Source organism: Antechinus flavipes, chromosome 5 (genome assembly GCF_016432865.1).
Source record: "Antechinus flavipes isolate AdamAnt ecotype Samford, QLD, Australia chromosome 5, AdamAnt_v2, whole genome shotgun sequence".
Lineage (NCBI taxonomy): Eukaryota > Metazoa > Chordata > Mammalia > Dasyuromorphia > Dasyuridae > Antechinus > Antechinus flavipes.
Window position 1 is genome coordinate 113,434,401 of NC_067402.1, and position 27,877 is coordinate 113,462,277.

The 27,877-nt window shown below is 37.8% G+C and overlaps 1 protein-coding gene across 4 annotated transcripts; it reads left to right on the forward strand.

The window, feature by feature from the left end:
• Positions 1–27,836, forward strand: CEP41 (centrosomal protein 41). 4 transcript variants are annotated; one of them, XM_052000787.1, is made up of 12 exons: positions 1–237; positions 3,065–3,128; positions 4,794–4,910; positions 11,254–11,301; positions 16,127–16,188; positions 17,834–17,903; positions 19,452–19,590; positions 22,417–22,568; positions 22,971–23,038; positions 24,042–24,156; positions 24,668–24,883; positions 25,465–27,836. In XM_052000787.1, the coding sequence occupies exons 1-12, from the start codon at positions 205–207 to the stop codon at positions 25,647–25,649; spliced, it is 1,269 nt and encodes a 422-aa protein (XP_051856747.1). In that variant the 5' UTR covers positions 1–204; the 3' UTR covers positions 25,650–27,836. The 4 variants fall into 4 exon arrangements, with proteins under 4 accessions (XP_051856747.1, XP_051856748.1, XP_051856750.1 ...); XM_052000788.1 differs by lacking the exon at positions 4,794–4,910 and having other exon boundaries at positions 3–237; XM_052000789.1 differs by lacking the exons at positions 1–237; positions 4,794–4,910 and adding an exon at positions 429–861.
• The last annotated feature ends 41 nt before the right edge of the window (positions 27,837–27,877 follow it).

A 27,877-nucleotide genomic window follows, 5' to 3' on the forward strand; every position in this document is an offset into this window, starting at 1 on the left:
CGGCGTCTGGGGCTGAGCTGACCGCAAGCTTGAGCGGGAGTAAGCGGCGCCGCTGTTGGTCCGCGGGAGGATCCGGACCAATCAGAAGAAAGGTCATTGGAAGGCCGGTAGGGAAGGTTGGAGGTAGGAAGAGGAAAGTAGAGGCGGCAAAGGGGGAGGAGTTGGTAGCCGCTGGAACACGGGGAGTCAGTCCGTTGGAGGAAGATGTCTTCCCGAGGACACATTGGGGATCCTGAGGTAAGGGGGAAGTCCAGATGGTGAGAGGCCTGGGGCCCGCGGGCCGGGAGCAGGTTCCACGTGGGCTCTCCGGGACTTCCGCTGCTGGATAGGTTGGGGGCTCCCAGAGAACCGGGACGATGCGGCGGAACCCCGAACCCTGGGGAGGAGGTGGGGAGTGGGGAGTGGGGGGGGGGGGGAGAAGAGAGAGAAGGAAGGGAACCGAAGTGTAGAGACCGAAAGGAAGGAGGCAACTTAATTCAATTCCGAGAGCACTGGTTAAGAGACAAAGAAAAATGAACCAGACCCTGCCCTCGAGGAGCTTACGCTCTACCGGGTGGGGAGGCGGAGTGAGACACTGACAGCGAGAAAGTGATGGGGAAAAAGAAAGAAAAGAAATCGAATTGCTGGACGCACTTGCCTGCTGGAGGGGCCGTTTGAGCTATAGATTGATGGGTTGGGTACCAGAAGCATCAGAGAAACCCAGCTTGTCGGGAATAGCCGCGGGCTTGAAAGAAGTGGGTGTCGTGAGCTCAGCCTGAATCTTAGGAGAAGTGATGAGGAACCCATGGAATTGACCGGAGAGAGAAGCAGCGTGGGCCTGCCTGTGCTTGAAGGGAATGGATCCTTTTGGGAATTTCGTGGGTAAATAGATTACTGAGGGGACTGGCGGCGTTGAGACCAACTGGGAGGGTTTTTGGCTGAAAAGGCATCCCAGGGGGCCAGTGATGAGGGCAGAGTTGAACACAGGGACTCTCTGTTTAGGGGTCTTCCGGGTGGAATAGGGGAAACATCGCCAAAGAACAACAAACACTCCAGACATTGGATATGATGATAGTCCTGGCCAGAAAACAAAGTACTCCCTGCCTTTCCCGTTTACTTCAATACTCGAGCTCTTTCTTGACTAATGACTTAAAATTTGGAGAGGCTGTTTTTAAATTCATATTTTAAGATGATCTGCCTGAAATTCTTTTTAAGGTATGGTAGCTTTAAATGGATCCAATTTTAAATTGGTTCAAATCATTTTTCTTAATGGATTTCCTCAGTAGAAGGCTAGGTGAGAAATATTGGACAAGAAGGAAGATGTGGTTAAATTTTGTGGAAATGTAAATTTGTTTCACTGGATACCTACTATTTTAAAGTGAGCAAATCCTTTTGGTCCTGTGATGAAAGTTATGCAAATGATTACCAAATCTTCTTTTTATATTTGACTCATTTTTCGTATTCCTACTTTTAACCAGTCTTGTTACCACAGGCCCTGAACTACTGAAGTGGCTTTATTGATTTTCCCTTTATTGAAATAATCCCTCTACCAGTCCATTCTTTAAGGCAAACCCAGTTAAGTCTTCTTAAGTCACTATGATTGTTCTACTCCCTGATTCAGAAACTTCCAACTAATTCCAACAGAATAAAATCCAAACCCCTTAGCCTGACATTTAGGATCCTCCAAAGTTTAATCCATTTTCAGTCACTTATTTCCTCCCATATCAATTTTTCATTTCAGCCAAACTGTCTTAAGCTTCCAGATATGAATTGCGAAATTCTCCTTTCTCCTTTCTCTAACGGACCTCCTGTAGTCAGAATTTGGCTACCATTGATATATGGTACATCTCCCCCTCCTTTCTTCCAAATGAAATTCCATTCTATAAAATGAGCATGGATGCCATTCATCTTTATGAAGGTTCTTTAATCATCCTAGGTATTAGTGAATTCTATTGCCTCTGAATCTTGTGATTAAGTATATTAAAGAGAGGAGGCACAAAGCGAATTACTATTTGAAGTCCCAAGAGTAGTGGATTGTTAAAAACCAGGGTGAGGAGGGAAGGTTTCATGGAGAGGAGGAGGTAGTAATTGAGTTAGGTTTTAAAGGATAAGTTGATAGATAGGAATTCAGTAGATGAAATCTGGGGTGGGAAGGAATATTCTAGGAAGAGAAATAACAATAATAATAGTAGTAAATTCAGAGGATAGCAGCACACTTAGGGGTCAGAGAAAGTGGAGTCCCAGCTATAGTATAGAATGTGTAGAGGAGAATATTATGAAAGAAGATGAGTATTTTAGGGTAGTTTCAGGTTGTTTTGTTGTAGTTCTTGAATTCAAACAAAGCAAAGGAATTTTAATTTTATTTAGTATGCAATCAGGGCCACTAAAGATTTTTCATCAGAGAAATAACATGACCAGATCTGTGCATACGAAAAATAATTTTGGCAGTATTGATTTCAAACAAGGAGCTTTGGTTAGATATAATCTAGAGAAGACTTCATAGAAGTGGTATTTGTACTAAGCAATTGGAAGATACATAAGATATGTGAAGAGAGATATGCAGAGATGATTATTTCCTGTTAAAGACAACAAGTAGTCTTTAAATTATGGTTGATCAAGATTAAGAGAGATAATGTGATTTTTAAAAAATAGCACTGACTCCTAGAGTCTGGGTAGACCTGAATTTTCAAGTTCTGCCTTTGACACTTATTTACTATGTGGCCTTAGGCAAATCATTTATTTTAGCTTCTTAGTATGCTAGACAACTCTTTAAAATAGGTGTTATTAACCTTTTTTTTTTCATCTTGAGTTCCTTAAGCATTCTGGGGAACTTTTTGTCAGTCTCAGAATGTTGTTTTTAAATTAGTAATACATGGGATTATAAAAGAAAATCAGTTATATTCATTTGTCACTTAGTTGTCCTGTAAAACTGACCTCTATAGCCTTTCTCTTCAGCATCTTCTGCCAAATGTGACTTGCCTACTTAAAATCTTAGCTGTTATTTTCTCAACATTTTCATCCCCCTCTTTACTGCCACAATCATTTTTCCATGAGCCTAATTAATGTGGCTTTTCTTTTCTTCCAGTTTCTGACCAAAAGGATTCCACAGAACCCAAAGTATCAGCATGTCAAGACTAGACTTGACACTGGTGAGTAAGGATTAGAACTTTGGAAAAGTCACAATCAAATTAGTAAATCTGTTTAATGGCAGATAGTTATCTGAGCAGCTAATTATTGGCAGGAGCTATTGAACTATAACTGGTATGAGTCACAATTAGAACTTTCTGATCCAGGATATATGGTTCGTGGGGTAAGAATTTCTTTATTTTCAAAAGTTATAACCACTTTATTCTTCCCATGAAGTGGACATGGGGTAGTACTTATATTGCTGTTTTAAGGAATGGAGAAACTGAGGCACCAAGAAGTTTCATAGTGTGCTCATTTAGTTGAAGAACTGAAAACAAAATCCAAGGATCTCATCAACTTTCCTGCTGTATATTTAACATTTATTCCCATAAATCCCACTGTGATATATATGTATGTATGTATTTACTTTTCAATCATTGAGTGTCTGCTGCTTGAAAGCATTCCATGTTTTTAATATACTAATCATCCCATTGAGATGGTTTTTCTGATGGGTTATCTAGGATTTTCTCCTAACAGCCATCTTTTTCTGTGACTAAGGAAGAACAGTCTCATGGAACACAGATGTTCATTTAAATCTTTTTGGCTGGTTTTCCTCAGTGTTTAATTATGTACACAGTTCATTGTCTAAATGGACATGTTTTAAATGAGATATACCATTACAACACACAGCTTCTACCTTTAACTAAGGAATTCAGTGCTTTGTAAATATTCATTCTTACAAAATCCCTGTTTGATGAAGAGATGAACAGTATCCCTACTTGTAAATTAACTGGAAAATTGAGGCCCAGAGAATTGATGTCCCATTAGGAATCTTAGGAAAAGGAATTAAGACAAGAATTTCAAAGACAGAGGAATCCTAGCACCCTGCAATCCTGACTTCAAGTCTAGTATACTAGCTTCTAGGCTTGGCTCCCTTTGCTGTTTTCTCCTTACCCAAATTTCTGTCACCCAATACTGTCAGCTCCTCTGTCTCCATCTGTCTCCCTATGAACTATGACTAAGCTGCACCTCTGGGATTAATTTTTTTGTAAGATATGCACCCAAATTAAAACACTTCATTTATTCTGAGATACAACAACATAATAGAGTTCTGTGCATCCAAAATTTTAAAGGTTGAAATTAATTTTAGATGGATATATTTTTATATATATTTCAAGGTCATATATGTTCAGAGTTTTTCTTTTTCCTGGAAAAAAGTCTTAGAGTTATGATTTTTAGAAGAGGAAATTTTCTTCTCTTTCCTCAGCTCAAAGCAAAAGTTTAACTCCATGACAATGTTTGTGAAATTCTTCATTTTTTTGTAAAAGAGATACTCAGTACACATTAAACTCCTACATCCTTCCATGTGCTGGTTTTTCTAGTAAGCTATCTTTTCACCAGCTTAATTATGGGTTGGGGAAGTAGATGTAATTATTTGCGTAAAACTCAAGTTTGCTTTTGTTGTTTTTTTCTTTAAAGTCAAATATATTGGAATGTCTTTAGTTTGAGTTTTTATATTACTTTGAATTTTGTGCCACACTACCAGAATGACCTGACACCTCAGGAGTAAATAGATTTAATCTAGAGTATTAGAAGACTCTGCAGTCAGAGCAATAGAAATAAGCACAAAGCTTAATGAGCATTTCAAAATCCCATGCTAAATAGATGGGTCTTCAATTTTTTCTTAGAAACAGTGGGCGATTCAGAGTTAAACTCAAGAGGTTATGAATTCCGTGATGTTACCTCCTGTCTTCAACAAAATTATCTACTCCCGAAATCTTCAAAGACCTCAGTCTTCCTCCTGGGTAAAGGTTTCTTTTTTCCGCCTCTGTATTTTTGAGTCTACAGTTCATTGGAACTTAAATACTGATTCATAAATAAGGCCAGAAATCTTAGATTTATTTTGAGCTTCCAATTTTTTTTCTTATGTACTTCATAAGCTTAAGAGTGCATGCCATTAACTTTACAAGGTGTTGTCAGAGCATCATTAATTGGACTCAATTAGTCCCCAGTTAAGTTTTTTATGTGTTATCCAATTATCCTTCCAATGTGCTCATGTTTTCTCTTAATTATTTTTCATGAGTTCCTACTCTGACCAGAACTGCAGCCTCATTATTCACTCACTCATATAGTCTTTACTCACTACCTTTATCATTTTCTAATTTAGAATTTTTCTGACTTTCAGAGTTGTCTTCTGTTTTCTATTGTCTTTCTTATTCAGCACTATAATTTTTTTATCTGCACACTGACTTCTTTGTCTAAATATCTGCTAACTGGATTTGATAAAGATAACTGCTTTCTTTTTCTTGATTTCTATCCCTCCAAAACAGTGAACTTCTTTTCAGAAAAGGGAATAGAGCAATGTAGATATGTCTCAGTAACTGGCATTATGCTAGTTATACCTTGCCTAGTATGCTTCCTTATTTTATTAGCAAAATGCAAATGAAATATGTATTATAGTAATTTTTTTTAGTAAAAAAACTAATAAGTTTTGTTAACTAAATACATCTAATAAATGAGAAACATCCTTGGCTGAGTCAATGGAGAAATGACAATTTTTCTATTGATTTTAATTTAAAAATTTTGTCATTTGCCCTTTTCTCTTACATTGTAAATTTCTTAAATGATGGGCACCAGACAGGCCACAGGATACCTGTTAGTCTTGACATTAGCAGTAAATCACTCTTTGTGAGCAAGGTCTGAGTTTCCTCTTCTGCAAACTGAAGGAGTTAGGCCACTTGATCTTGTAAGGTCCCTTTTAGCTCTAAAATACTTTGATAATCTGATTCTGTGTTTTATGTTCCTAGGCCATTTTAGAGCCAGGTACAGAATTTAGCATATTAAAGTGCTATAAATGTATACTCCACTTAAAAAAAAAAAAAAAAAAGATATGAAAAAAAAGATTACCTTGTTTTTTGTGTTTTCTTGCATTATGAAAGGAATTGTTGGCTTTAACAATAGTAATTTACATTTATAAAGTGCTGTAATGATTACAATCCTATGAGATATAGGTAGTGAAAGTATTCTCATTCATCCTCATTTCACAGGTGAGGACACTGACTCATAGAGGTTGACTTTGCCCACAACCACACAGCTAGTTTGAGACCCAGAATTTGAATCTAATTCTCCTGATTCCATGTTCTCTTTGAATTATAACATAGTGTCTCTGTAGTAAATTTCATTAATTGAACAGATAGTCTATCATCAGGTATTCAGTTACATCCTTATGCAATGAATACTGTGTAAGAATTAGGTAAGACATATTGTCATGGACCTTAAAGTCTAGTAGAGAAGATATGACAGATACATTAAACTATGAGAAAGTCCATAAGAAAGTACAGAGGAACACATACTAAGTTCACTTCTTTTTTTCTGTTTGTTTTTTTTAATCTCTCCCATGGTTTTCCCCTTTTGCTTAGATTTTTTTTCTCTCACTATGATTCATAAAGCATTGTGTTAAAAAATAAATTTAATGTAAAAAAAAGAAAGTACAGAGTATCATGTAAGGTTTGAATAGGGAAAGTTCCAGGAAGAATTGGGAAAGTCTTCCAAGAGAAGAAGGCATTTTGGCTAGATGCTGTAAGATAAATAAAATTTCAGAACATGGAATGAAAATCAAAGAGGCCATTTTATTCATAGGAAAATGTCAAAGTATACAAACGGGGTTAAGAGTTTGCCTGGAAGGTAGTGCCTTTGGAAGAGAGCATTAGTGTGAGATAAGATTGGAAATATGGAGAGAAACCATATTATGGAGATTTTTGTATGCCAGGCCTAGGAGCTTCTCAAGTAGGCAATAGGGAATCTTCAGAAAGTTTTGAGAAAGGGTGGTCCTTAACAGAAGGGAATACTGTGATTAATCAGGAAGATTAATCAGGCATTGATGTTATGTGTGTTTGTTGATTTTAAAGAGGGAAAGTGAGGGACAACATAGCAGAAGCAGGAAGACCAGTTAGAAAGCTATTTATTGCAAAAGGCCAAGTGTGGATGGCAGTACTGTACTGGAATGATAGTGGTGGGAATAATGGGCAGGTAGTATGTATTTGAAATCAGAAAAGTCAGAGTATACAAGACTTAATTGTAGGAGGCAAGGAATAGGAGACAGGATAAACACCTTTAAAAATTTTGAATGAGGGAAACTTTGTAACTAACTCTGTCCCTGACAAATAGTAATGACAGAAGAAACTTTGGTTTGAGACTTATTGACTTACATCCAGGTTAGATATTCTTTAGGCATTTGAAAATGAAAACCTAGAACTTTGAAGAGGAAGTCCAGCCTAGAGACTGAGATTTGGAAGTGACCTGTGTAAAAAAGTAAGTAGTTAAAGCTTTGAGAGGGAATGGGATTGCTAGAAGAGAAACTGTTGTTGAAAGAGGTGATGAGGACAGAACCTTAGGGAACAGCAGTTGTATTAAAGGGTAAGGAAACCTATTATGAGCATAGTGTTATTGTAGGCACAGAAAGAATTCAAAGATGAAACATGTCTCTTCTCTCCAGCACTTACTGTAGTAAGGGAGATAGATGATCTACTTGTTATATTTATATAGACAAAAATTGCTTTAGATATTCTGGAAAGGAAGCAATCATTTCCTTCTGAGGAGATTCAGAAAGGCATTATAAACAGTGCACTGTGGTAGTAAGGGAGCTAATCTACCTGTTATAGATAGACAAAAATTGCTGTAGATGGTCTGGAAAAGAAATTATCATTTCCTTCTGAGGAGATTCAGAAAGCACACTGTGTTTAGGGGTGGTAAACAAAAGTCCAATTAAAGGGATGCATTTGTATAGAGGAGCAATAGGAGATTAATTGGAAAGCTATGGAGAGGCTAAATCGTGAAAGCCTTGAATAATCAGGCTGGACAGGTTTGGGCTTTTTCCAGTAGGCAGTAGTTTGGAGTAGTAGGAGGACCAAAGTGTTATTTCAGGAAGATTAATCTAATGACAGTGTAAAGAACAGCTAAGTGCAAGGGGAGCCCAAGAAACCAGGACACCAGTTAGGAGGAGACAACATACTGGTTTTGGTATTGTGGGGCAGAAAGGCAGAAGTACTAAAATGTGAGTCATTTGACAAAAACTTAGTTTAGAGACAATCTTCTAGGAATGCCTCTCATAAAACAATGTATATAACTATTAATATAAAACGTATCCTTCTGCCAGTTTCATTAATAGAATGTACTAACCACAAAGCTTTTAAGTGAACTGTGAGCCGGTATGATTAATTGGACCCAAATCAATCAGCAGAGATGGAGAATAGCAGACTGGGACCAGTCATACTTTGAGATCATGTTAGCATAAGTACTTAACTGCTTAACCTCACTGAGCTTCAGTTTTCCTTATTTGTAAAATAAGAATATAATACTTAACTCACAGAGATCAAATGAGATAGAGCATTTTATAAACATTTCACTAATGTAAACTTCAGCTATTACTGTCATCATTCTTATGAAAGAAGATAAAGCCAGATTCCTTCTTTAGTCCTACAATTAAAACATCACACACATATACTACCTTCCCATTTTGTCTCACTCCAGTACTGTTTCTGACATTCTGTATCCTTGAGAGAATACCTGTTTTTAGCCATTTGTCCTTGGTCTTGACACAGATTCCCCTTCTGGTTTCCCCCTTGTGTCAAGTAACAGAACAACACTAATCCAACTCACACTGTTGTCGTGAGGCTGCTACAAAGGATTGTAAAGATATTTTGTGAAATTTGAAGTATTGTGTAAATGTTCTGTGAAACTGTTTAACAATGATATAATAAAATTAATAAACATGAGAAAATACAGCAACTGGTATAAAACACTATGTAACTGGAAAATGCTTTATTAGTCATGTTATGGAAAGCTTTATTTTCAATAATAAAAACTATATGTGATCGATCATATTCACTGTTGTTTTCTTTCTGTTTTGTGTCCTGGGAGTTTAGAGTACAAAGTGGCCATTAGCTACTGTTAGTGAGGTATTGATATTTGCCTGCAGCTACCTCACAACCAGACTGGGCACATTTTCATGTTTATGTAAGACACTAAACTCTTTTACAAAGGTGATGTTCAATTAGGGAGAGAATTTAGTGAGCCAGATTGGAAATTCAGAGACTCTGAGTTCTGATCCTGGTCCGGCTGCTTTTCATCATGTGAATCTCATCAGTCACTTAATCTCTCTCCCTCCTGGTGTCTCAGTTTCCCCATTAATGATTTCCTCAGTAAAAGAAGCGTGAAACTGTAATGTTTCTCCTCACGGCAGAATTGTATGGGATACATAATTACAAAATCCCAATGTGCAGTGCTGTTCAAACCACCCTAGATATGGAGTCAGAAGGCTTGACTTCAAAACCTGGCCCTGCCTCTTAAACTGGCAACCTTGTGACTTTGGGGAAGTCCAATAATATTTCGGGGCTTCAGTTCATTTGTGAAGTGAAAGTTGGATCTCTGAGGTCCTAAGTTTATGATCCTCTTAAGGCATATTGTTTCTTCCACTCAGTATACCAGTCAATCTCATTTATCCTTGCCTTCAATGAGATGGGGATTAGGAAGAAGTTTGTCTGGGAACAACTCTGAATTCCTTTGGAGTATTTTTGAGTATCTTCTTAGTGTGAAAGACCCAGAGAAGACCAAAGTTAATTCTAGGACTGTTTTGGGGGGAGGTTTAGACCTATTCAGGGTGGACTCCTAAATATATTGGAAACTCCAGGGAACCACTAGAACCAACAATATCTCTAAGGACCTTTGAAGTAGAAATGACTTGGATTGAAATCAGATTTTCCAGGGTTGCTCTCATCTAAAACTAAATTCCTCCCTTATAATCTCCCTGGCATAAACACCCCGCCCTGAGCACCAGGGCTAGTAGGGCTTAGTGTAACACACCTAATAAAACCTGATTTTAGGTTGGATTTTGTGAAATACCAATATGAAATATTATTGGTAACTGAAATAGAAGACTATGTATGTATCTAATCTCCTGAATTTCAGAACAAAGATTGTCTCTGTGCCTTTGGCCCAAACCTAAAGACTAATGACTAATTTAAAGGGATTCTTCAACTGTCTAGTTACTACCATCTCAGAGACATTTATTTTTTTCTGAATTTGGTCTGGTTAGTCTTCTGAGGTATGAGTATAATAAACTGTCCTCAAGTAAACTTTATAAAAAGGAAAAAATCAAAAGCTTTTTTCCCTTTCTATATAGCCCAATGTGGCAGAATTGACTTGAAGCAGATCCAATAAAAAATGACATCTGATTAAGAGTCCATCCATTTACCAGCACAATCCTGGCTGACCTACTTTTAACATTTGAAAACTTTCCAAACCACCTTGGCTAGAATTCCCTTCATACTGTAGACCCAAGACTCTTTACAGGGAACTGGATGTGATCCACTACAGTGGAAAACCTTGTTATTTCCAAGAAAATACAGCCTTCCATGACTTGACAAGACTGTGTATGGCTCAGACCACATCATCAGCCTGACTTCTAGAGAAAAGAAGAGAAAATAGGCAGAATATCCAATGCTGATTGGATAGCTATGCAGATAATACCCTAGGCCTTCAAAGGGTGATAATGTCTTGTTCTTCTTGGTACATATTTCCCCAGAGAATGATTATAGTAAAATAAGCAACTTGGACTTTGCTATTATGGAGTACTCCCAAGGTGAGGAGTACTGAGTTAGGAGTACTACTGCTTAAGCAGTGGGCACCTTCCTTTCAATTTAGTCTTAGTTGACTCAAGCACTGAGAAGTTTTTAAATGACTGCCTCAGGGAGAAGTATCCCAAGGTCTGCACTTTATCCACTATAACATGGGGCTTCCCTATGGTAAGAAAAAAACTATTTGGGGGAGAGGGAGAGAAAGATAAATAAAATTTGTCTTTAATGTAGTGTAGGGAGATAATTTCTAGAGGCTCTAAAATATTCACTGATTGTATACCTGTGACCTAAACTATGTTTTCCCAAAACATTTCCCTGCTTTTTAATGAACAAGATAGTTCACAAGAAAAAAAAAAAAGTTTACCTAGCTGAGCAAATTTGTCTATTGTCTATAGTCCAGAAGTCCAATGATAGTTGAAAAAACTTAGAATAATCTTGTTTCTCCCTCTCTTATTCCATTGTATCATCGTCTTCCATAAAAAATTTATCCAAAATGTTTCTTCTCTTTTTATAGGTAGCAGTATGACCAAATACACCGAGAAACTAGAAGAGATTAAAAAAAGTAAGTAACAAGGAAGATTTGAGGAAATTGAAGTTTTATAGTTGCCATTTTACTTTTTCATCCTTACCATCAAGAATATTCACTTATCAAGGCTTATTGTCAGTTTCATCTAGAGATGAAAGACAGAAGCGGGTGAGGATGGGGGAGGTGGATGTGTATGAGAGACAGATGAGTCTAAGATATAGAGAGGGATAGAGACTGAAAGATACAGAAATAGACAAACTAAATTTACAGAAAGAGAAAAAATCTTAATTATATAGGGATATAGAGACTGAAAGAGAAAAAGAGGTACACAAACTAAATTTACAGAAATACAGAGACAGAGGCAGAGTCAAAGAGAAAAGGAAGGGGTGGCAAGATCAGGAGGAAAAAGAAAGAGAAAGAAAAGTAGGGAGAAAGATTAGATGAGGAAGGAGAGAAAGAAATGAGAAACAGACTGGGAATCTTGGCATGTGCTTGGGGGTGCTTGGCAAGGGCCCCAGGTGTAGAAGGGTCCAAAGGGAGCTTGGAGACTTTGTCTTCTGCCTGTGTCACAGTCACTGCTCAATGACCAAGCCACACCTCTCTGATTATCTTGAATAAAATGTCAGCCTATAAAATTGGGGCCTTCCAGCTCAAGGCCTGCTGGTCTTTTAAAAAATTCTTTAGGGGGAAGTTCATGTCAAGAAGTAGGTTATGCATTGATGGAATGAGTTCTAGCATGGAGAGTGAGACTAATAGCAGAATTGCCTAAGACTGCCTTAGCAGCTTGGAGGAAATTGACTCTTTTCTATTTGTTTCTCCGTATTTCAAAGAAGGATGATAATCCTTTATGTAATTAAAAAAAAAAAAGTCAAACTATGAAATATGACTGAAGTACTTTGAAATCCCTTGAGTTATTAATATTTGCTTTTAATTCTGGGTTTAGTTTTCCTCTGAGAACATATCCAGCTCCTGTTTTTATTATTGTGCAAAAAGCAAGATACTGCCTAGTACATTAAACAAGATTATAATTTTCCATACTGGGAGTAACATTCTTAAACAATCTGATACATCAAGATTAGAGTTAACACAGAAGTTGAGAGGCAGGTGGCAGATTTTTGCTTCCCAAATTAGATATAGCCAGGTGGAAACACTGAAGTGTTTATAATGTAGAATAATAGCTAAACTAAGCAGAGAAAAGCCTTGAAAGAAAAGCCCTACTTTCTCACTGATGGTCTGGCTAGATCCATCTTTATCCTTGATAGAAAAATAGAATTGGATCTCAAAAAATGTGTCAGGGTGTATTTTTTTCTTGATAAAAACCTCTAAATTTGAATATTCTATTCTTGTTTCTGCACTTTGTGAACTACCAGTGACTTGGCTAAACTGGGCACTGGATGAAGCCTTGAGAGAAGCTTGATTCGCTCTTCAGCTTTACATTTTGAAATGGGAAGCACCTGGGATCATGGGACCTGAGTTTGAATTTTTTTGCCACACTCAGTACTCATACAAGTAAATTGACAAACTTCTCTGAACCTGTTTCCTCCTCTGTAGAAAGAAAGGCTTGAGCCTCTAAAGTTTTCTCTAGCTCTCTGGTCTGTTTTCTTGTTCTCTCTTTACATACATAATACACACACACACACACACACACATACACACACATATATATATATTTTATTTATGTATGTGTGTCTGTGTATGTGTATATATATGTGTGTGTGTGTGTGTGTGTGTGTGTGTATATGTATATCAAACTATAATTTTAAAACACAATTCCTAGAAATAACAGGAAGAAAAGCATTGCATAATTTATAAAAAGAATGATTCATTCACAAAGAGCAAATTTTTCTGTCTTAAGAGCTTTTCCTGAAAAAAAAAAAAGCCATTTCATATAAATGCCTTAAATTTTATATATACACACACACACTCACATTCTCTCTCTCTCTCTCTCTCTCTCTCTCTTTCTCTCTCTCTCTCTCTCTCTCTCTCTCTCTCTCTCTCTCTCTCTCTGTCTCTCTCTCTATCTTTATTTTACCAGTACCTTCGCTAAAATGTATTGGGTATGGTACAAAATTTTTTGTTATCACTGAATCTCTCCCCTCTCTCACTAAAAATTTTTATTATTAATATTAATTTATTTTTACCTTGCACAGATACACACCTAGAGTGCAGTCATTTTTTATAGTTTTGTACACAGCTTTTTCTTTAGGGGCTATGGTTAAGATCAGAATTTTTAAAAATGCTCTTACTAAGAACAACTCAAATGATTCAACTATTCCAAATCTCTTTTACTTACCCAAGTTTTCTTTTGCTTGTGCCTGGTTCAGCTGGTGGATTTAAAACAGATCAAACAATGTCTCCGTGGCTTGTAGTCTCTGATCTTCTGGTCCATTAAAAATACTTCACTGTAGACATTGTTGAGAAGATACTCAATTCCATATAGAAATCTTATCGTCACAGGAATTTTTACTTCTGTCTAGATTGCTTAAATCCCTATAAAAATAACGTTTCATTTGAAAGTGTTGTGACAGCATTGTGTCTTTTGTAACAAAATTTTAAATGGAAATCATATCCCCAAAGAAATACCTTTAGAAATGAGTACTTGAAGATACTTCCTTCGCTTTTCCTCTTTAGAGTTATGGGGTTTCCTTTTAGCAAGACAGGAGGTAAATATCATCTTGTTCCACACCGCTTAGTGCCGATTACCTGACTAGAATTACCTTAAAATCTGTTCTTGGAACTAAGTCTAGGAAGATGTTTCCTTCACTTTCCCCTGTTAGAGTTGGAGGTTTTCTTTTGAGTAGAAAGGGAGGAGAGTATCACCCGGTTTCACAACATTGTGAACTAATCATTTGACTCAGATTATTTGAAATGCCATGTCTTTTTGTTACTATCTCGACCATAAACCTTGTTCTGTTGCTTCCTTTGATTTCAACCTTCCACTGTGAGTCTTAATTTCCCTTTCCTAATAGCCAACTCAAATTGAACACTCCAAGCACAGAAAACACTTTGTCATCTGAATACTTTCAACTGTACCTGGGAAAAATAAAGACTTTGTGCCTATTGGTTATGTATAAAGCCTAGCCTTGATTTCTCATGGATAGATGACACTGGTTGGATACTGCATGAAACACCCCAGACAATCAATCCCCTGTGCTGCCAGTAACTTGAGAGTAGCAGACTTAGAATGTGAACTTACTGGAAAATCAAAACTTGATATGTTATCTAAAAGTGGGATTATCTGTCTTCAACACAGACTTTGAGAGAAGCCACATTAGTAGCAGGTCCATTTTTAAAGCTGTGTACGCTCTTGGAAGGACGGACTGTTGGGACTTTCCAAGTTATAATTGTTTTTTAATTTTAAATTTGCTGTAAATATTTAAGCTTGATCTTATAGCTGAGTAATAATGTCAGAAAGTCCAAATGGCGGGTGTCCTTCTAAACCAGAACCAGGTATGTGATCAGGATGCAATAAGTGGCTTTTTAAAAAATTCTCTCTTTTTCTGAGGCTTATGCCAAACATTGAGGAATGGATCACAGAATCTGTTTTCTTGTTGACAGCAGTCACTATTTTACTTAAAGGCAATTTCAGGATTTTGTCCTTTGGATTTAGGATGTGAAGGAGAGTAGAGGAAGCATTTCAAAACTATTTATCATTCCAGAAGAGCATCACTACTGCCACAGTGCAACCTAATTTAAAGCTCTGATGACTTTGACTTTCTCTGTATATTGATTTCAATACTAAGACTTACCTCAGTGATTTTCAGAGTCTGTGGGGATGGATTAGTAGAATGCTGTGTGTTTGTTAAATTGGATTTTTTTTTAAAGGCCCAGACTTTTGGATCTATGTTCTAGCAAGAAATCAGAGTTTTTTTTAAGTCAGGTTGCTGCATCAAAAAGAGGCTACATTTTAATTTTTTAGTCTATTGGGAAACATAAGTTGAAGAAGCAATTGCTTCGTTAGGGTGTTTGAGTGCCAGGGAATTCTAGTTTCTAATAAGAAATAACCTTGAGATTTTAGCAGAAATCTGAATAATAATAATAATGTTAGTTTTTGGCTGTTGGCCTTATAACTTTCTATCCAAGGTAAGTATTCTGTTTTGCATATTGTTAGACCTAAGCTAACTTCCAACAAAATAGTAGTACCATCTGTACTAGGTTTTTAAGCCTCTCCCAGGGAAGCATTAGTAATTCCAGTATATAATCTAAATAGGTTTAATCCTCTTTTACCACTAGATACCTTGAACTGATACTCCACTTGTGAGCCAGTCAAAAATAGCAATTGACTTTGAGTAATTCTCCAATCTTGTCTAAGGAGTCATTGCGGCCAGTAAAAATTCAAGAATGGGGAAGAATTTAACATTAACTTGCAGGGATGGCCATGATCATCAAAGAAGACCCAGAGGAGTTTGCTCTGAGTCCTGCCAACCTAAATTTAAGTGAAGCATGCTAGATTTCCTGTGATGAAGTTTGAGATCTTGAAATTCTGCTATTAAAGATGCAGTTGATTTGGTTTGATGAAACTACAAACACATTAGCCTTTGAGTTATGACTTGCTGAGCTCAAATTGTCAAGAGACCTCTGAATTTGTATTGGTGCCTCATTTCTGTTTCTTAAGTGGAATTAGAGAGAAGAGAAATCAATACTAGCACAACATCAATTGCTGCTTTATAAATAATGCCTGCTTATCAGTAATATTCTGTCTTATGGGTAGAGTTTGCATTCTTAAGAGCTTGGCTATTTAATTTAAATTATCCCTTCAAGAAGCTCTTCTTTGTTTAATAAAGATTGAGTTAGCCAAAATTGACTTAGCCAGGCAAAATAACACTGAAAAAATAACACTTGTTCATTCTTGTTTTTCTAGATTATAGATACAAAAAAGACGAGCTTTTCAAAAGGCTGAAAGTTACAACTTTTGCCCAGTTGGTGAGTTTAGTTGTCTCTTGTTGGATTTTAAAACCACTTACTTGTGTACAATGTCATGAAATGAACTTTCACATTTGGAATCTAATGCTTGATAGCTGCTTTCTTCCACTGATTCTTTATTCCATTGCTAGGATTGCATTATTTTTTCATAATGTGTGTAATTTTATCTTTCTGTTTGGTATCTTGTAAGGTCATGCTTTTTTTACCTGGAAAGTGGCCTTATTCCAGAATTTGAGTTTTTCATTTTTCTTGTACATTAGAGTTAATACTTAAAATCCAGGTCTCCAAATCAGCCAGACTTAAAACAGTGGTATCAAACTCATAGGAACAGGGACCACTGATCTATACACATAGATCCTTGAGGGCTACATATTAAATTAGTTTCAAAAATGTGTTGTGTTATCTATGTTTAGTATATCTTCATTTATTTTGTCAAATAATTCCAAATTACATTCTAATTCAGTTTGGGTCATGCTGATTTGAGACATTTGTCTTGCTGAAGTAAAAGGGACCAGATGATCTCTGAAGGCCCTTTTCTTTGTTGCCCTTGATTTTGTGATCATTTTCTTAATGCTACGTTAATAAGATTTGCCACATTGAATAAGTCACTCTTTATGCCCCAACGCTTCAGCCTGCAAAATGAGGATGAGTCAGTCTCCTGAATCAGAAAATAGGAATCATATATCCATTGTCCTAAGGCCCCCAAAATGTTGTGAGAATGAAAGCTAAATAAAAGAATAAGTAATTTTGTAATAATTATATTTACTAAGTGCAATCCTGTCATGCCATTGCAAATATTATGTTAGAGTCAAAATGCACAGGTTGACATAGTTTCAAAGTTGCTTATGTGCTGCTTCCACAGAATTCCTTCCCTTGGTGTCTCTCAAGTTTATTGTGGAATGTTTGAGTTACACCAATAGGTCATTCATGAAGGTACCAGGCATTGTGCTGAGTCCTAAAGATAAAAAGATAATGATAAAACAGTTCCTACCTTTAAGAAGCTTATACTAGAAAACAGCATGTAATAAATATATGAGTATGTAAAAATATAGGTAAATACAAGGAAATCAGGAAAGATGAGTAGGAGGTGATGCTTGAACTAAGTCTTGAAATAGGGTCAAGATTTAGCTTAAGAGGTAAAGTGGGGAAGAAAGTGCATTCATGCATGGGGTATGGATGGTGGAGAAACCTGGGGAAAGGTTTGGAGCTAGGGAAAGTTAGGTGAGAAAAATCTAACTTACCTAGATCATAAAATATGTAAAGGGAAGTGATATGTGTGTATATCAAATCTAGAAAAAGCAGTTTGGAGCAAAGTTGCAAAGTGCTTTAAATTCAAAACTGAAAAGTTTGTATTTGAATTTTTAGGCAATAAGAAACCATGAGAGCTTATTGATCAGGATAATGGCATGGTCAGACCTATGCCTTTAGGGTTCATTCCAGTATAACCATTTGACTATAATAACCATCCAGAACCATCTCAAACAACAAACACTGAGTTAGGGACTTAGGGTTTGGTGTCAGCAGAGGATATTGAGAAATTTTTTTTTTTTTAACAAGGATACTTTAATGTCAAGAGTCTTTTTCCATCTCCTCCAAAAACTAAATACAGATGGACTTAAAAGTTTCATTCTTCTTTTTTTACTAGGTCATCCAAGTTGCTTCCTTGTCTGATCAAACATTAGAAGTGACAGCAGAAGAGATTCAAAGGCTAGAAGGTAAAAACAAACAAACAAACAATGGTGTACTGGCTTATTAGGGCAACATTTGACTGAAAAGCACCTATCCAGTGACCCCTGTTGTAATGATACTGTTAGGGATTCTGAGCCAGGACATGCTTGTTTATAACGGGAGCTCCTCTTGCCCTTAAAAAAAAAAGTGCCGAATGGTTACTTAACAGTTCTTTTTAAATGCCTTTTAAAAATCTCTGTAATTTTGTACTTTTTTGAGATTTTAATCGTAGAATATTTATATGTTATTTTGCTGTTTTTTCCTATTTAAGAAGATAGACATTTTTACCTTTGAATATTTAGATGTATTCTAGATTTTTCTCTTCAGTTAAGAACTAGATGTATTCTAGATGCTTTCTCTCCAACTAAGAATACACATTTTTTTTGCCTTAGAATATTTAGATATAGTCTAGGATATCTTTTCTCTAATTTTTACCTTAGAATATTAAGATGTATTATAGATCTTTTCTCTCCAATTAAGAATATAAAATTTTAACACAAAAAATCTTGTACAAAACAAGATACTGAGCTATTGAATTGATAAAAAGATATAACTAAGAAGTGGGTAAAAGGTAATTGCATGCACTGAGTGCACATACTTAATGAGTTATTTTTATTAACTCCCTCTTTCCAAAGAAGGGGTTTCTGCCATTTTTGGATATGACAAAGGGAGGGGAAACATGTCAAGGAGGAACATAAAATGGGCACATCAGAAAGTGTGTTAACTTGGTCATCCCCAGCCAATGAGACTACCTGGGGGAGGTGGAAAAGGGGGGCGTCCTGGTGTTTCAGGATACGAAATAAAAGGCTCATTCTTATATCTATAAGGGAAGATCCCATGGCTTTCAGACTTCTTGCAAGAACCTTAAATAAACAAACTTACTTCTTTAAAAAAAAATAGATTTTTACCTTAGACTATTTAGATATATTCTAGAAGTTTTCTCTCAATGAAGAGTAAAGAATAACATTCATCATTTATATCCTTATAAAAATGACCTCAGAGAATTAAAAGCTCTGCTTTGTGTCCTAGAGCAGTTTCAAACTACAGCTTTTTTGTTGGTTGAGAGTGTTTAGTTGTTAAATGACTGTTTTGACTATAGATTATAAAACAAGTTTCCCAGGGAGCTAATAGAGAGCACCAGATTTGTGCAACTGTAATTTCCCTGGGAAAAACTAATGAGAAGACTCTGAAGAAGGAAGGGTCTCCCTTAATCCAAAGGAATAAGAACTGCTCTCTAATTGAAGTCGATGCTAAGGGAGTTTCCTCATGTGGGTAACTGCTAATTTTGCCTCTGATTATATCAGCAAGCCCAACTTTGGTTCTAAATTCATTGTTAAATTATAGTATAAGAGCATGTAGGCGCCTCTTTTCCTTTTAGGAAATAAAGGTATTTTGTGAAAAACTTTTTCAGAGAAGTTAGGAAGCAGGATACCATGATATATGAGTAGTGTTTGGTGTTTCAGAAATACTAATTCTGGGACGTGCCCTGCAGGTCGCACCCGGCTGTGCTGACTCACCTTCATTCTTCTCCATAGATCATAATTCTGCCCATGCCATTCCCAATGCTGAAGACAAGACCAATGGGAAAGGCAGTCCCACTGAGAAGCCACCCACCCCCATCGAGTTGGTCGGCAATGCCGGGGCTGGGGAATCAAACCGTTCAACGCTGCAGAGGTACCCGCCCCCACTGCTTTGCTGCCTTTGGCCAAAGCTTTCAGCCCCTGCGGCTCCTGGGCCCCAGCAGACCCCCATCAGAACAAGGAGTCGGGGGCAACCAACGGCTCTTGGCCCATAAACTCCTCAGATCTGGTGTCTTGTGTGCCATATTCACTTCACATAGAGGAAGGCTCAGATCCAAGACTTGTGTGTGCCTTTCATGCTAGCGGCTTCTTGGCTTGAGGCTTGCTAGGGAGAGCTGTGGAGGGCTCTGAAGTCAGGGAAGACCTGAGTCCCACCTCTGCCTCAGGACCACCTCCATGAGTCTGAGCAAGTCACTTTCCCCTGTCAGCCTGAGTTTTCTCAGTTACAAAATGGATAGAGTAGAAACAGCATTTGTTTCACAAGCTCAAATGAGATGATATTTTTAAAGCACTTTGTACAGTACCTGGCACAGTAGGTGCTTAATACATATGTTTTCTCCTTCCTTTCCTTCTTCCTGTTTGATGTTGGTTACAAACACCCCTATCAGTGGAACGGTGCAAATTCTCCTATTTTTAGATAAACGACAAGAATGCAGATTCCTACGACTGCATTTGTTGTATCATCTTATGATCTTGTTAATATAAGTCCCCATTTTCATCTGAGATGCTCTGGTATAGTAGGAAGGAACCCTGGACTGAGGGCCCAAGGACCTCAGGTCTAATCCTGGCACCATTACTTCCTAGCTGTGTGACTTTGAACTTTTCTAAATTTGAAATTTTTTCATCTGAACAGTTTGTGTCTGAACTTCCTGCCCTGTCTGCCAGTCTGCCATGGTCATTGCAAAAAATCACATAATATAATGTGTGAAAAGACCATGAAGACTGAGCAGGTGTTATTGTTCCTGGTGTTGCTGCTGCCTCCATGACAAATAATAATATTATCTTGAAGAAACCATTTGCCCTCAATTTTCTAGTGACAATATGAATTTTTGTTCTCTTCTGGCTCAATAAAAGATGTACCATATATTTTATTTGAAGGCATAATTTAGATTCAGTTCACTGAATTTTAGTAGGAATTTTGGTTCAATAGAACACGAAGGGAAATAGAGATGACAGTGACATTTTTATGATTTGGTACATTGATCTTATTAGTTTGCATAAGATCATAGAAAAATAGATTTAGAATTTGAAAAGGGCTTCCACTGTAAACCAAAGCTCTTTACGGATGAAAAAACTGAGGCACATAGAGGTGAATAACTTCCCCAGTTAATTGCTGAACAGCTAGTTAGTGTCTGGGTCAAGATTAGAATCTAGTTCTTCCTAATTCTGAGTCCAGCTCTCTAACCACAATAACTCTCTGTTTTCATCAAGGAAATTAAAATCCTTCTCTTTTGTTCCAAAAGTAGTGGATCAGGAATTAGCCCTTGGTTGGAGCATCTAGTCATTAGAAGCCAACAGTGAATGTAGTGCTGCTATGAGCATTGATCCATGCTATCTGCAGGATAGCAAGACCAATTCAGGGACATTTTCTTCCCATGACATATAGTGACTTTGTGACTTAGACCTAATGGAGACATCTTGAATTCTCATCTCAGTTCTTCTGGGATTCATAAGGACCTTTCATTCTAGGGTTTCAGTATAAAATGTGATATTTGTAAAACTTTGTAATTCTTAACACACTTTGTGAATGCTAGCTATTATTTCTTTACTCATATGGTGAAAAAGAAGTAGGAGGAAAGAAAACAAGTGTTTATTAAGCATATACTGTGTGCTAGGACCTGTGCTAAGAGCTTTTTGCAAATATTACCTCATTTGATCCTCATAACTACTTCCAAGGTAAGTTCAGTTTTATGATCCTTATTTTATATTTGAGGAAATTTGAAGCAGACAGAGGTTAAGTGACTTGCCCAGCATCACACAGCTAATGGCCAAGCCAAAATTGGCACTTGATCTCTCTGACTTAGGTCTTGTGTTCCACCCACTGAGCCATCTTACTGCCTCTTAAAAAAAGACCAATATCGAATACATAAGTAAGATTTGGCTAGACCCCCATATAAATATATAGGTACCACCACTTAAAAGTTTAAGTAAGCTGTGGTTGTTGTTTTTAATATTCACAGTACTTTAAAATGGTGGTTTCCTGTGGTTTGTGAAGGTAAGTATTCCTAACATTCCTGCAGATTTTAATCCCTTGTGCCTTTTTAAATGAGATTTCAGCAGTTGTTCTGGTGACCAACTTTTCATGATATGAAAGATTGAGGCTGCTCTTCCCATAAGAATGATAAGCATGGAGCACACTCTTCATTACATTCAGCCCCTTTCCAGCTTGGCAGGAACCACTAGAACTCTTGGACTCCCCTGGCTAAGCCTTCCAGAACTGATGGTCACCTTTATACCCTGCGAGGCTTCATGGCAATACCTTAGTAGAAGATGATGTTAAACAATTTAAAAACTCTTCTATATTTTTATTTTTTTTTAAATCTTTTCCTTCCCTTCCAACTTCCCTCATTCATTCCCTGTTTGCTCCTTTTTCCTGACCCTCTTCAGAGTTCCATTGGAGTAACTGTTCCCCTTTCTTTCTCTGAATGCTGCCCTTGTTGCTGGCGGTAGCATGTGCCCTTCAGGGTCTGTTCCCTCCCATGCTGGTCGCAGACCATACATTCTTTGAAGGTAAGTGTTGCCCCACATAGATGCCCATTCTTTGTGGTGGTGAGAGAATGGGAATCCAGATCTGCTGCTGCCGTGTCCTTTTTCCTCACCTGAGGCATTTAGCATTTGGGTCTCTCTCTGCTAAAGGATGCCTTTGAGACTTTAGCTGACAACTCCCTGATAGTCACTGGCCTGTTTTTTCTCTTCTCAGCGTCATCAGTGGTGTTGGAGAACTGGACCTAGACAAAGAGTCACTGAAGAAAATAGAGCCCAGCTCTAAAGATAAACCTTATCCCGATTGTCCCTTCCTGCTGCTAGATGTCCGAGATAGAGATTCTTACAATCAGTGCCATATTGTTGGAGGTAGGAAAGAGAGTCTCACAGTGACTTGGTCCAAGGGACGAATCTGCTTGTTAATGTTAGTCAGTTGTTAAGCCTTGAAATGTCCCTAACATCTAAGAAAATCACATTGTGGGAAATTGCACATAAGGAAATTTATGATTCATTTTTCCATGTAGTCCAAAAAGGAGCTCATGGGCAGAGGCCACCTTTTATTTTTTTAAGATTAAGGCACAGTTGGGGAAGTTTCAAAATTTGCTTATCATATCCCTTTTCCTAAAGCGTTTTGAGTCTATTACTTAGCAATTTTGTGTAACATTTTTCTGTTTCTCATTTTAATTTTAAATTGACTAGTAAGACAACTGGATCCAATCTATGGTCATTATAAATACTAACTTCCTAAACCTTTTCTCCTTTTTATTACAGCTTACAGTTATCCAATTGCCACCTTGTCTAGAACCATGAACCCTTATTCAAATGATATTCTTGAGTATGTATCCTTCAACGCCTCTTTAAAGATTCAGGTGGTGCATCAAGTATTATAAGAAATAATTGTTAACATCCAGCACTTGCTATCGGTGGGGTTGCTAAGAATTTCAGGGCTTATCTTCTGCTTTTGACATTACTGGATTTTCACAAGATACTTTCAGATTTTACTGTACCAAACAGTATTATTTTTTCCCCTTTTTAGATTGTATTCAGGGCAAAATCAGGTGGAATTATCTGCTTTATTGGCAGCCAACCCAAAATGCTTTTCTCAACAATTTCCCTCAATAAGGCAGAAACAAATGTTTTGAAGGATGAAACCAACTGCTGTGTTGACAGAGACTAACCTTTACAACCTGTTCTTTTCTTCAAAAATATTTTTTTTCTACTCCATAGATACTACCTTATTAAAATGTCATCTTGTTATGAGGAAGGATTGTTTTATTCTTCATGCTTACATTGCCAAGGCACAGCATAGTACCTAGCACTTAGCAGATGTTCAATAATAATTGTTGATTGATAAGTTGAAAAGAAGAATTATGAACTGAGATAAGGGCTGCCCAGAGCCAGAAGTAAGTCCCAGACATTAAGTGAAGATTGAACTGGATGCTAAGGTGGTAAACTTAATTCATTTGACAAATAGCTAAGCAGTATTTCAGGAAAGGGTTGAGTTCTTAGTTCCTGGGCCAGCAGTTGCTCAGGATGCATCCTGCCCAGTAGACTGTGAATGACAGAAATAGAGCATCAACCTGAATGATTGCCAGGACTCAGTAAATCAAATAACTGTAGTAAATGTGTCTTCAAAGGAAACAGGTTTTTCTGACTAGGTCCTTGAATAGGTTTTCTAGATAAATTTTTATCTATCTTGTTTACAATGTCCAGATATTAAACATTCCTTCAGTTAGTGAGTCATCCTCTCTGGTTTGGGGGGAGTGCGCTTAGTTAATATCCACTTAAAATGAAAGAGTACTTATTAAAGTCTGTAAGAATCTTAACTAACCTGACTCTTAGAAAAATGCTCATGGCAAGATTATCATCCTCTACGACGATGATGAGAGGCTGGCCAGCCAAGCAGCTACCACCATGTGCGAACGAGGATTTGAGAACCTTTTCATGCTCTCTGGAGGTGAATAGAATGCTATTTTATTTTTTGTTTTTTCAATATCCTGCAATTTTGCTAAAGTTGTTCTTTGTTTCTAGTAGTTTTTAAGTTGATTTTCTCGGATTGTCTATACATGTACCATCATATCATCTACAAAGAGTAATAGCTTTGTTTCCTTGTTGTGTTTTGTTCTTATTGGGCCTGAAAACACTATCTCTATGCACCAACGTGAAAGCCTTTATATTTCCTTTTCCTCTAGCCCTGAGAATTACATTTTCTTACAAGTCTTATTGCTTTGGCTTTAAAACCCAATAAACAAAAAAAGTGGGGCCTTGGGAAGGGGAGATTAGAATTCCTCAGACTGCCAAAAAGAACTTACATTGCCTAGTGGTATTTGATTTGATACTAAAACAGTTGAGAAAGACAACAGATTTTAATACCTTAGCCTCCACTCTGTAATGCACATAAAGGATCTTCTAGGGATTGACATGATGCCCTATGATATCAATTGCTTTTTTAAATGATCTATACTCAGGTCTAAAAGTCTTAGCTCAGAAATTCCCCGAGGGACTGATTACTGGGTCATTGCCGCTGAACTGCCAGCAAACACCAAATCCTGGGTCTGTCCGAAAGCGATCCAGCATCAAAATGCAGACTCTGTGTGCTGAGAATAAGTGGAGATTTACCCCAGAAGATTTAAAAAAAATAGAATATTATCTGGAAGAAGAACAAGTTCCTCTGGAAACCCCTGGTAAGAAATACATGTGCCTATGATCCCACATACACATATAGCCAGGCTAGCAATGATTTTAAGAAAAATCCAAATCTTAGTCATTCCCTTAATTTTCAACTTGGTCTTCAGATGGTTATTTTCTAGAGTTACTGGGGTTCTTTTCATTTTGCTCTGTGCGGAATCTCAGGATTGAAAATGACTTCATCATGAAAAAGCCTGGTTTCTGACAGAGCATGTAGCTTCTTGTGGTATTTGGGTGAGAAGGGGCTCAGGAAAGTGCCATACCCCCTGTCTGTCTGCCCAGAGACTCAGGTGCCTCTGGAAGCAGAGCAGGGACCTCCTAAGTCCTAGCACCTGCTGGGAGGGGCCCTGGAGTGGCCTCCAGGCAGGCCTGACTTGGATGGCCTCTTGATGTCTCCCTGTGGGGAAGGGCTTTGCTTTCATTTCAGTCCCTCCCTGGAACCTTTTGCACAAATCCCCTGCCTTGCCCTCTCTCAGTCACGGAGCTCCAATCCATGGGTGGGCCCTCACTAGCCTCACTAGTCTAAGACCATGATACACAGGAGTGGGCTTTCAACTGGTGCTCTCCTTCTTTCCAGGCCGACTGAGCCGGGGCAACTCCTCCGTCCGGGATCTCAAAGTCCCAGGTGGCAGTTCCTCTGGAAGGGACGTCAAGGCCACAGCTGTCCGCAGCAGTCAGAGCCTGCCTACCGGCAACTCTGCCAGCAGCCTGAACCCTCGCTCGTTTAGCAGCGGCAACCTTCAGAGCAAACCCTGGAAGTAAAGACCTTGTCAAATAAATTCTCTCCCATTTGTGGGAGCCCCTAAGCACTTCCCAAGTTGGTAACTTCTTCAGAAGGCAGACGTGGGTAATGGAGACCTCCTCGGGGAGGACCAGTGACCGAGGTAGAGATGCGCGACAGGCTTTAGTTCTTCCCTGCTGTTTACAGAGTGTTGGAGTCATCGTCTCAAATAGGAAAAAGAACTGTCTGGGGTGTCTCTTGTCCGCAGTGTGCTCCAGCCTGTTTACCTGTATCCCCATTTCCCCCTTGTAAATACTCCATTCACATCCGCTAATTGGAGTCTCCCAATATCTTCTTTCCATTTATGAAGGAATCCAAACCTTCGAGATGACTTCTTGAAAAGTTGTCCTGGGAACTCCCAGTGACTCTTAGAGTCCATCTCTGCCATCTCCATACCAGGTGTTGAGCCACGCCCTTGCAAGCCACCCTCCCCAGCACAGGTGCAGGTCATGCCATGAACCTGGGGGCTGATGGCTGGGTTCCCAGATGTCCAAACATTTGAGAATGTAGTGGAACAACTCCCTAGGATTTGCAAATTGTGTCTTCCCTTTGGTGAAGGTGTTTACTCATCCGTAGCATAGAGTGATTGTTACTGTACGATAACCCAAAGGGTTTATCAGGTTTAAATGGCTGTCTCCTCCTAGACTCCTTGATGGTAATGCAGTAGAAAATATGGTGACTGGAAATCATCACTTTCCTACACTGGAGCTTCTTTGGGGGGGTGGGGGCAGGAGGGAGAAGGGGGAAGAGGGAGTTCTATTTCTTTGTCCAAGCCTTCAGCTCTTGTCAGTCTTTGCTTGTATCCTGTGTACCCTTGCACATCCTGCTTCTGGCCCCAAATATACAGTATTAGCTGAATTGTGTAATCTGTCCAATTCCTTCCTTATTTCTCATTCCTGTGACTGAGCTCTGACTATGGAGTTATGAGAGTATTGGTTCTGGCTTAGGCTAGAATTTTAATTCAATATTAACCAAACTGCTAGTTGGTTGACTAATCGATTCTGTTTAGCCTGTCAAGAAGATGACTTGGGTAAAGGTAAGGGATTCTGAAATATTTATGGCCTGTAAATCTATAGTTTTGAAATGGAAATAATTGTCATGGCAATGTGATTTTTCAAAATCCAAATGAAAAATTCTTCTCCTTGCTTTGCTTTGCCTTGACTTTCTTTTTTTTTCTCTTCACAGTCAAGTTCCCCAGGGACACAGCCCTCGAGGGTAAGAGAATCAAATGAACAGTTAGACAGTATTTCAGAGAGTCCTGTGAGAAAACAGCTTATTTGAATTAGGGTCTGCTAAAATGTAGCTCTTTGTTTTCATTTCTTAAATGTAGCATTTTCCTGGATGTAGGAATCAGACTTTTCTAAGACATTGTGAAGAAGCAGGGGCCAAACCATGCTTGAAAAAAAAAGTTCAAGAATTGTCTTATTGAAATTCAGTGGATGTTTCTGCAAAATACTTGTTGCCTAAGACCCTCAGTCAGCCTTTCAGCTGATGCCAAAATGCTCCAGTGTTTATTTCTTCTTTAAGGCACAGATAGAAAAAGGCTTTTTTTCCCTTCCAGCCCTCTGTACTCTTGAAAAAATCAGTATATCCCAAGCTTAACAAGATTTTTCAGCCATTGGATGTAATTTTAAGGAAAAAAAAATCTGTTCTGCTGCAGAACTCTGCCATTTGAAAATGGCCTGTCAGGAGTATACTCACCTTCCTGCCCCCATTTTGAAAGTCAATCAATGTCTGCTAATAGTTTTGCTCTTTGTTCCCTTTGCTCCTGTGACCCCGTGACACTAGATTATTAGAGACTTTATTATCTGTACATATTTTTTGTCGTAGGTTAATTGAACCTTTTAGGATTGCTGCATGTTTTAAGTTTCAGATGTATTTAACAGAGTTGAATGTATATTATAAATATTTTTGCATAGATGTAATAGACCTCTGGTCCTATTGGTAGGGTTTTTAAATTAACCTGGGCCTCAAAAGATCTGTGCTGATTTTGCACCTTAAATCAGACATCCTGGATAATTTTTCAATTTTATGTTTCAACTTTTTTAATGTTTTCCCTTTAATAGTTTCCTCATTAGCTTATTGGTATGTTTGTATTGTTGTTCAATTGATCAGTGATACTCTGTGTGATTAAGATTGTTTGCAGATTAAAGTACAATGCACGGCAATTTTGTTGTTTGATACTGATATCCTGTAACATATCAACCTC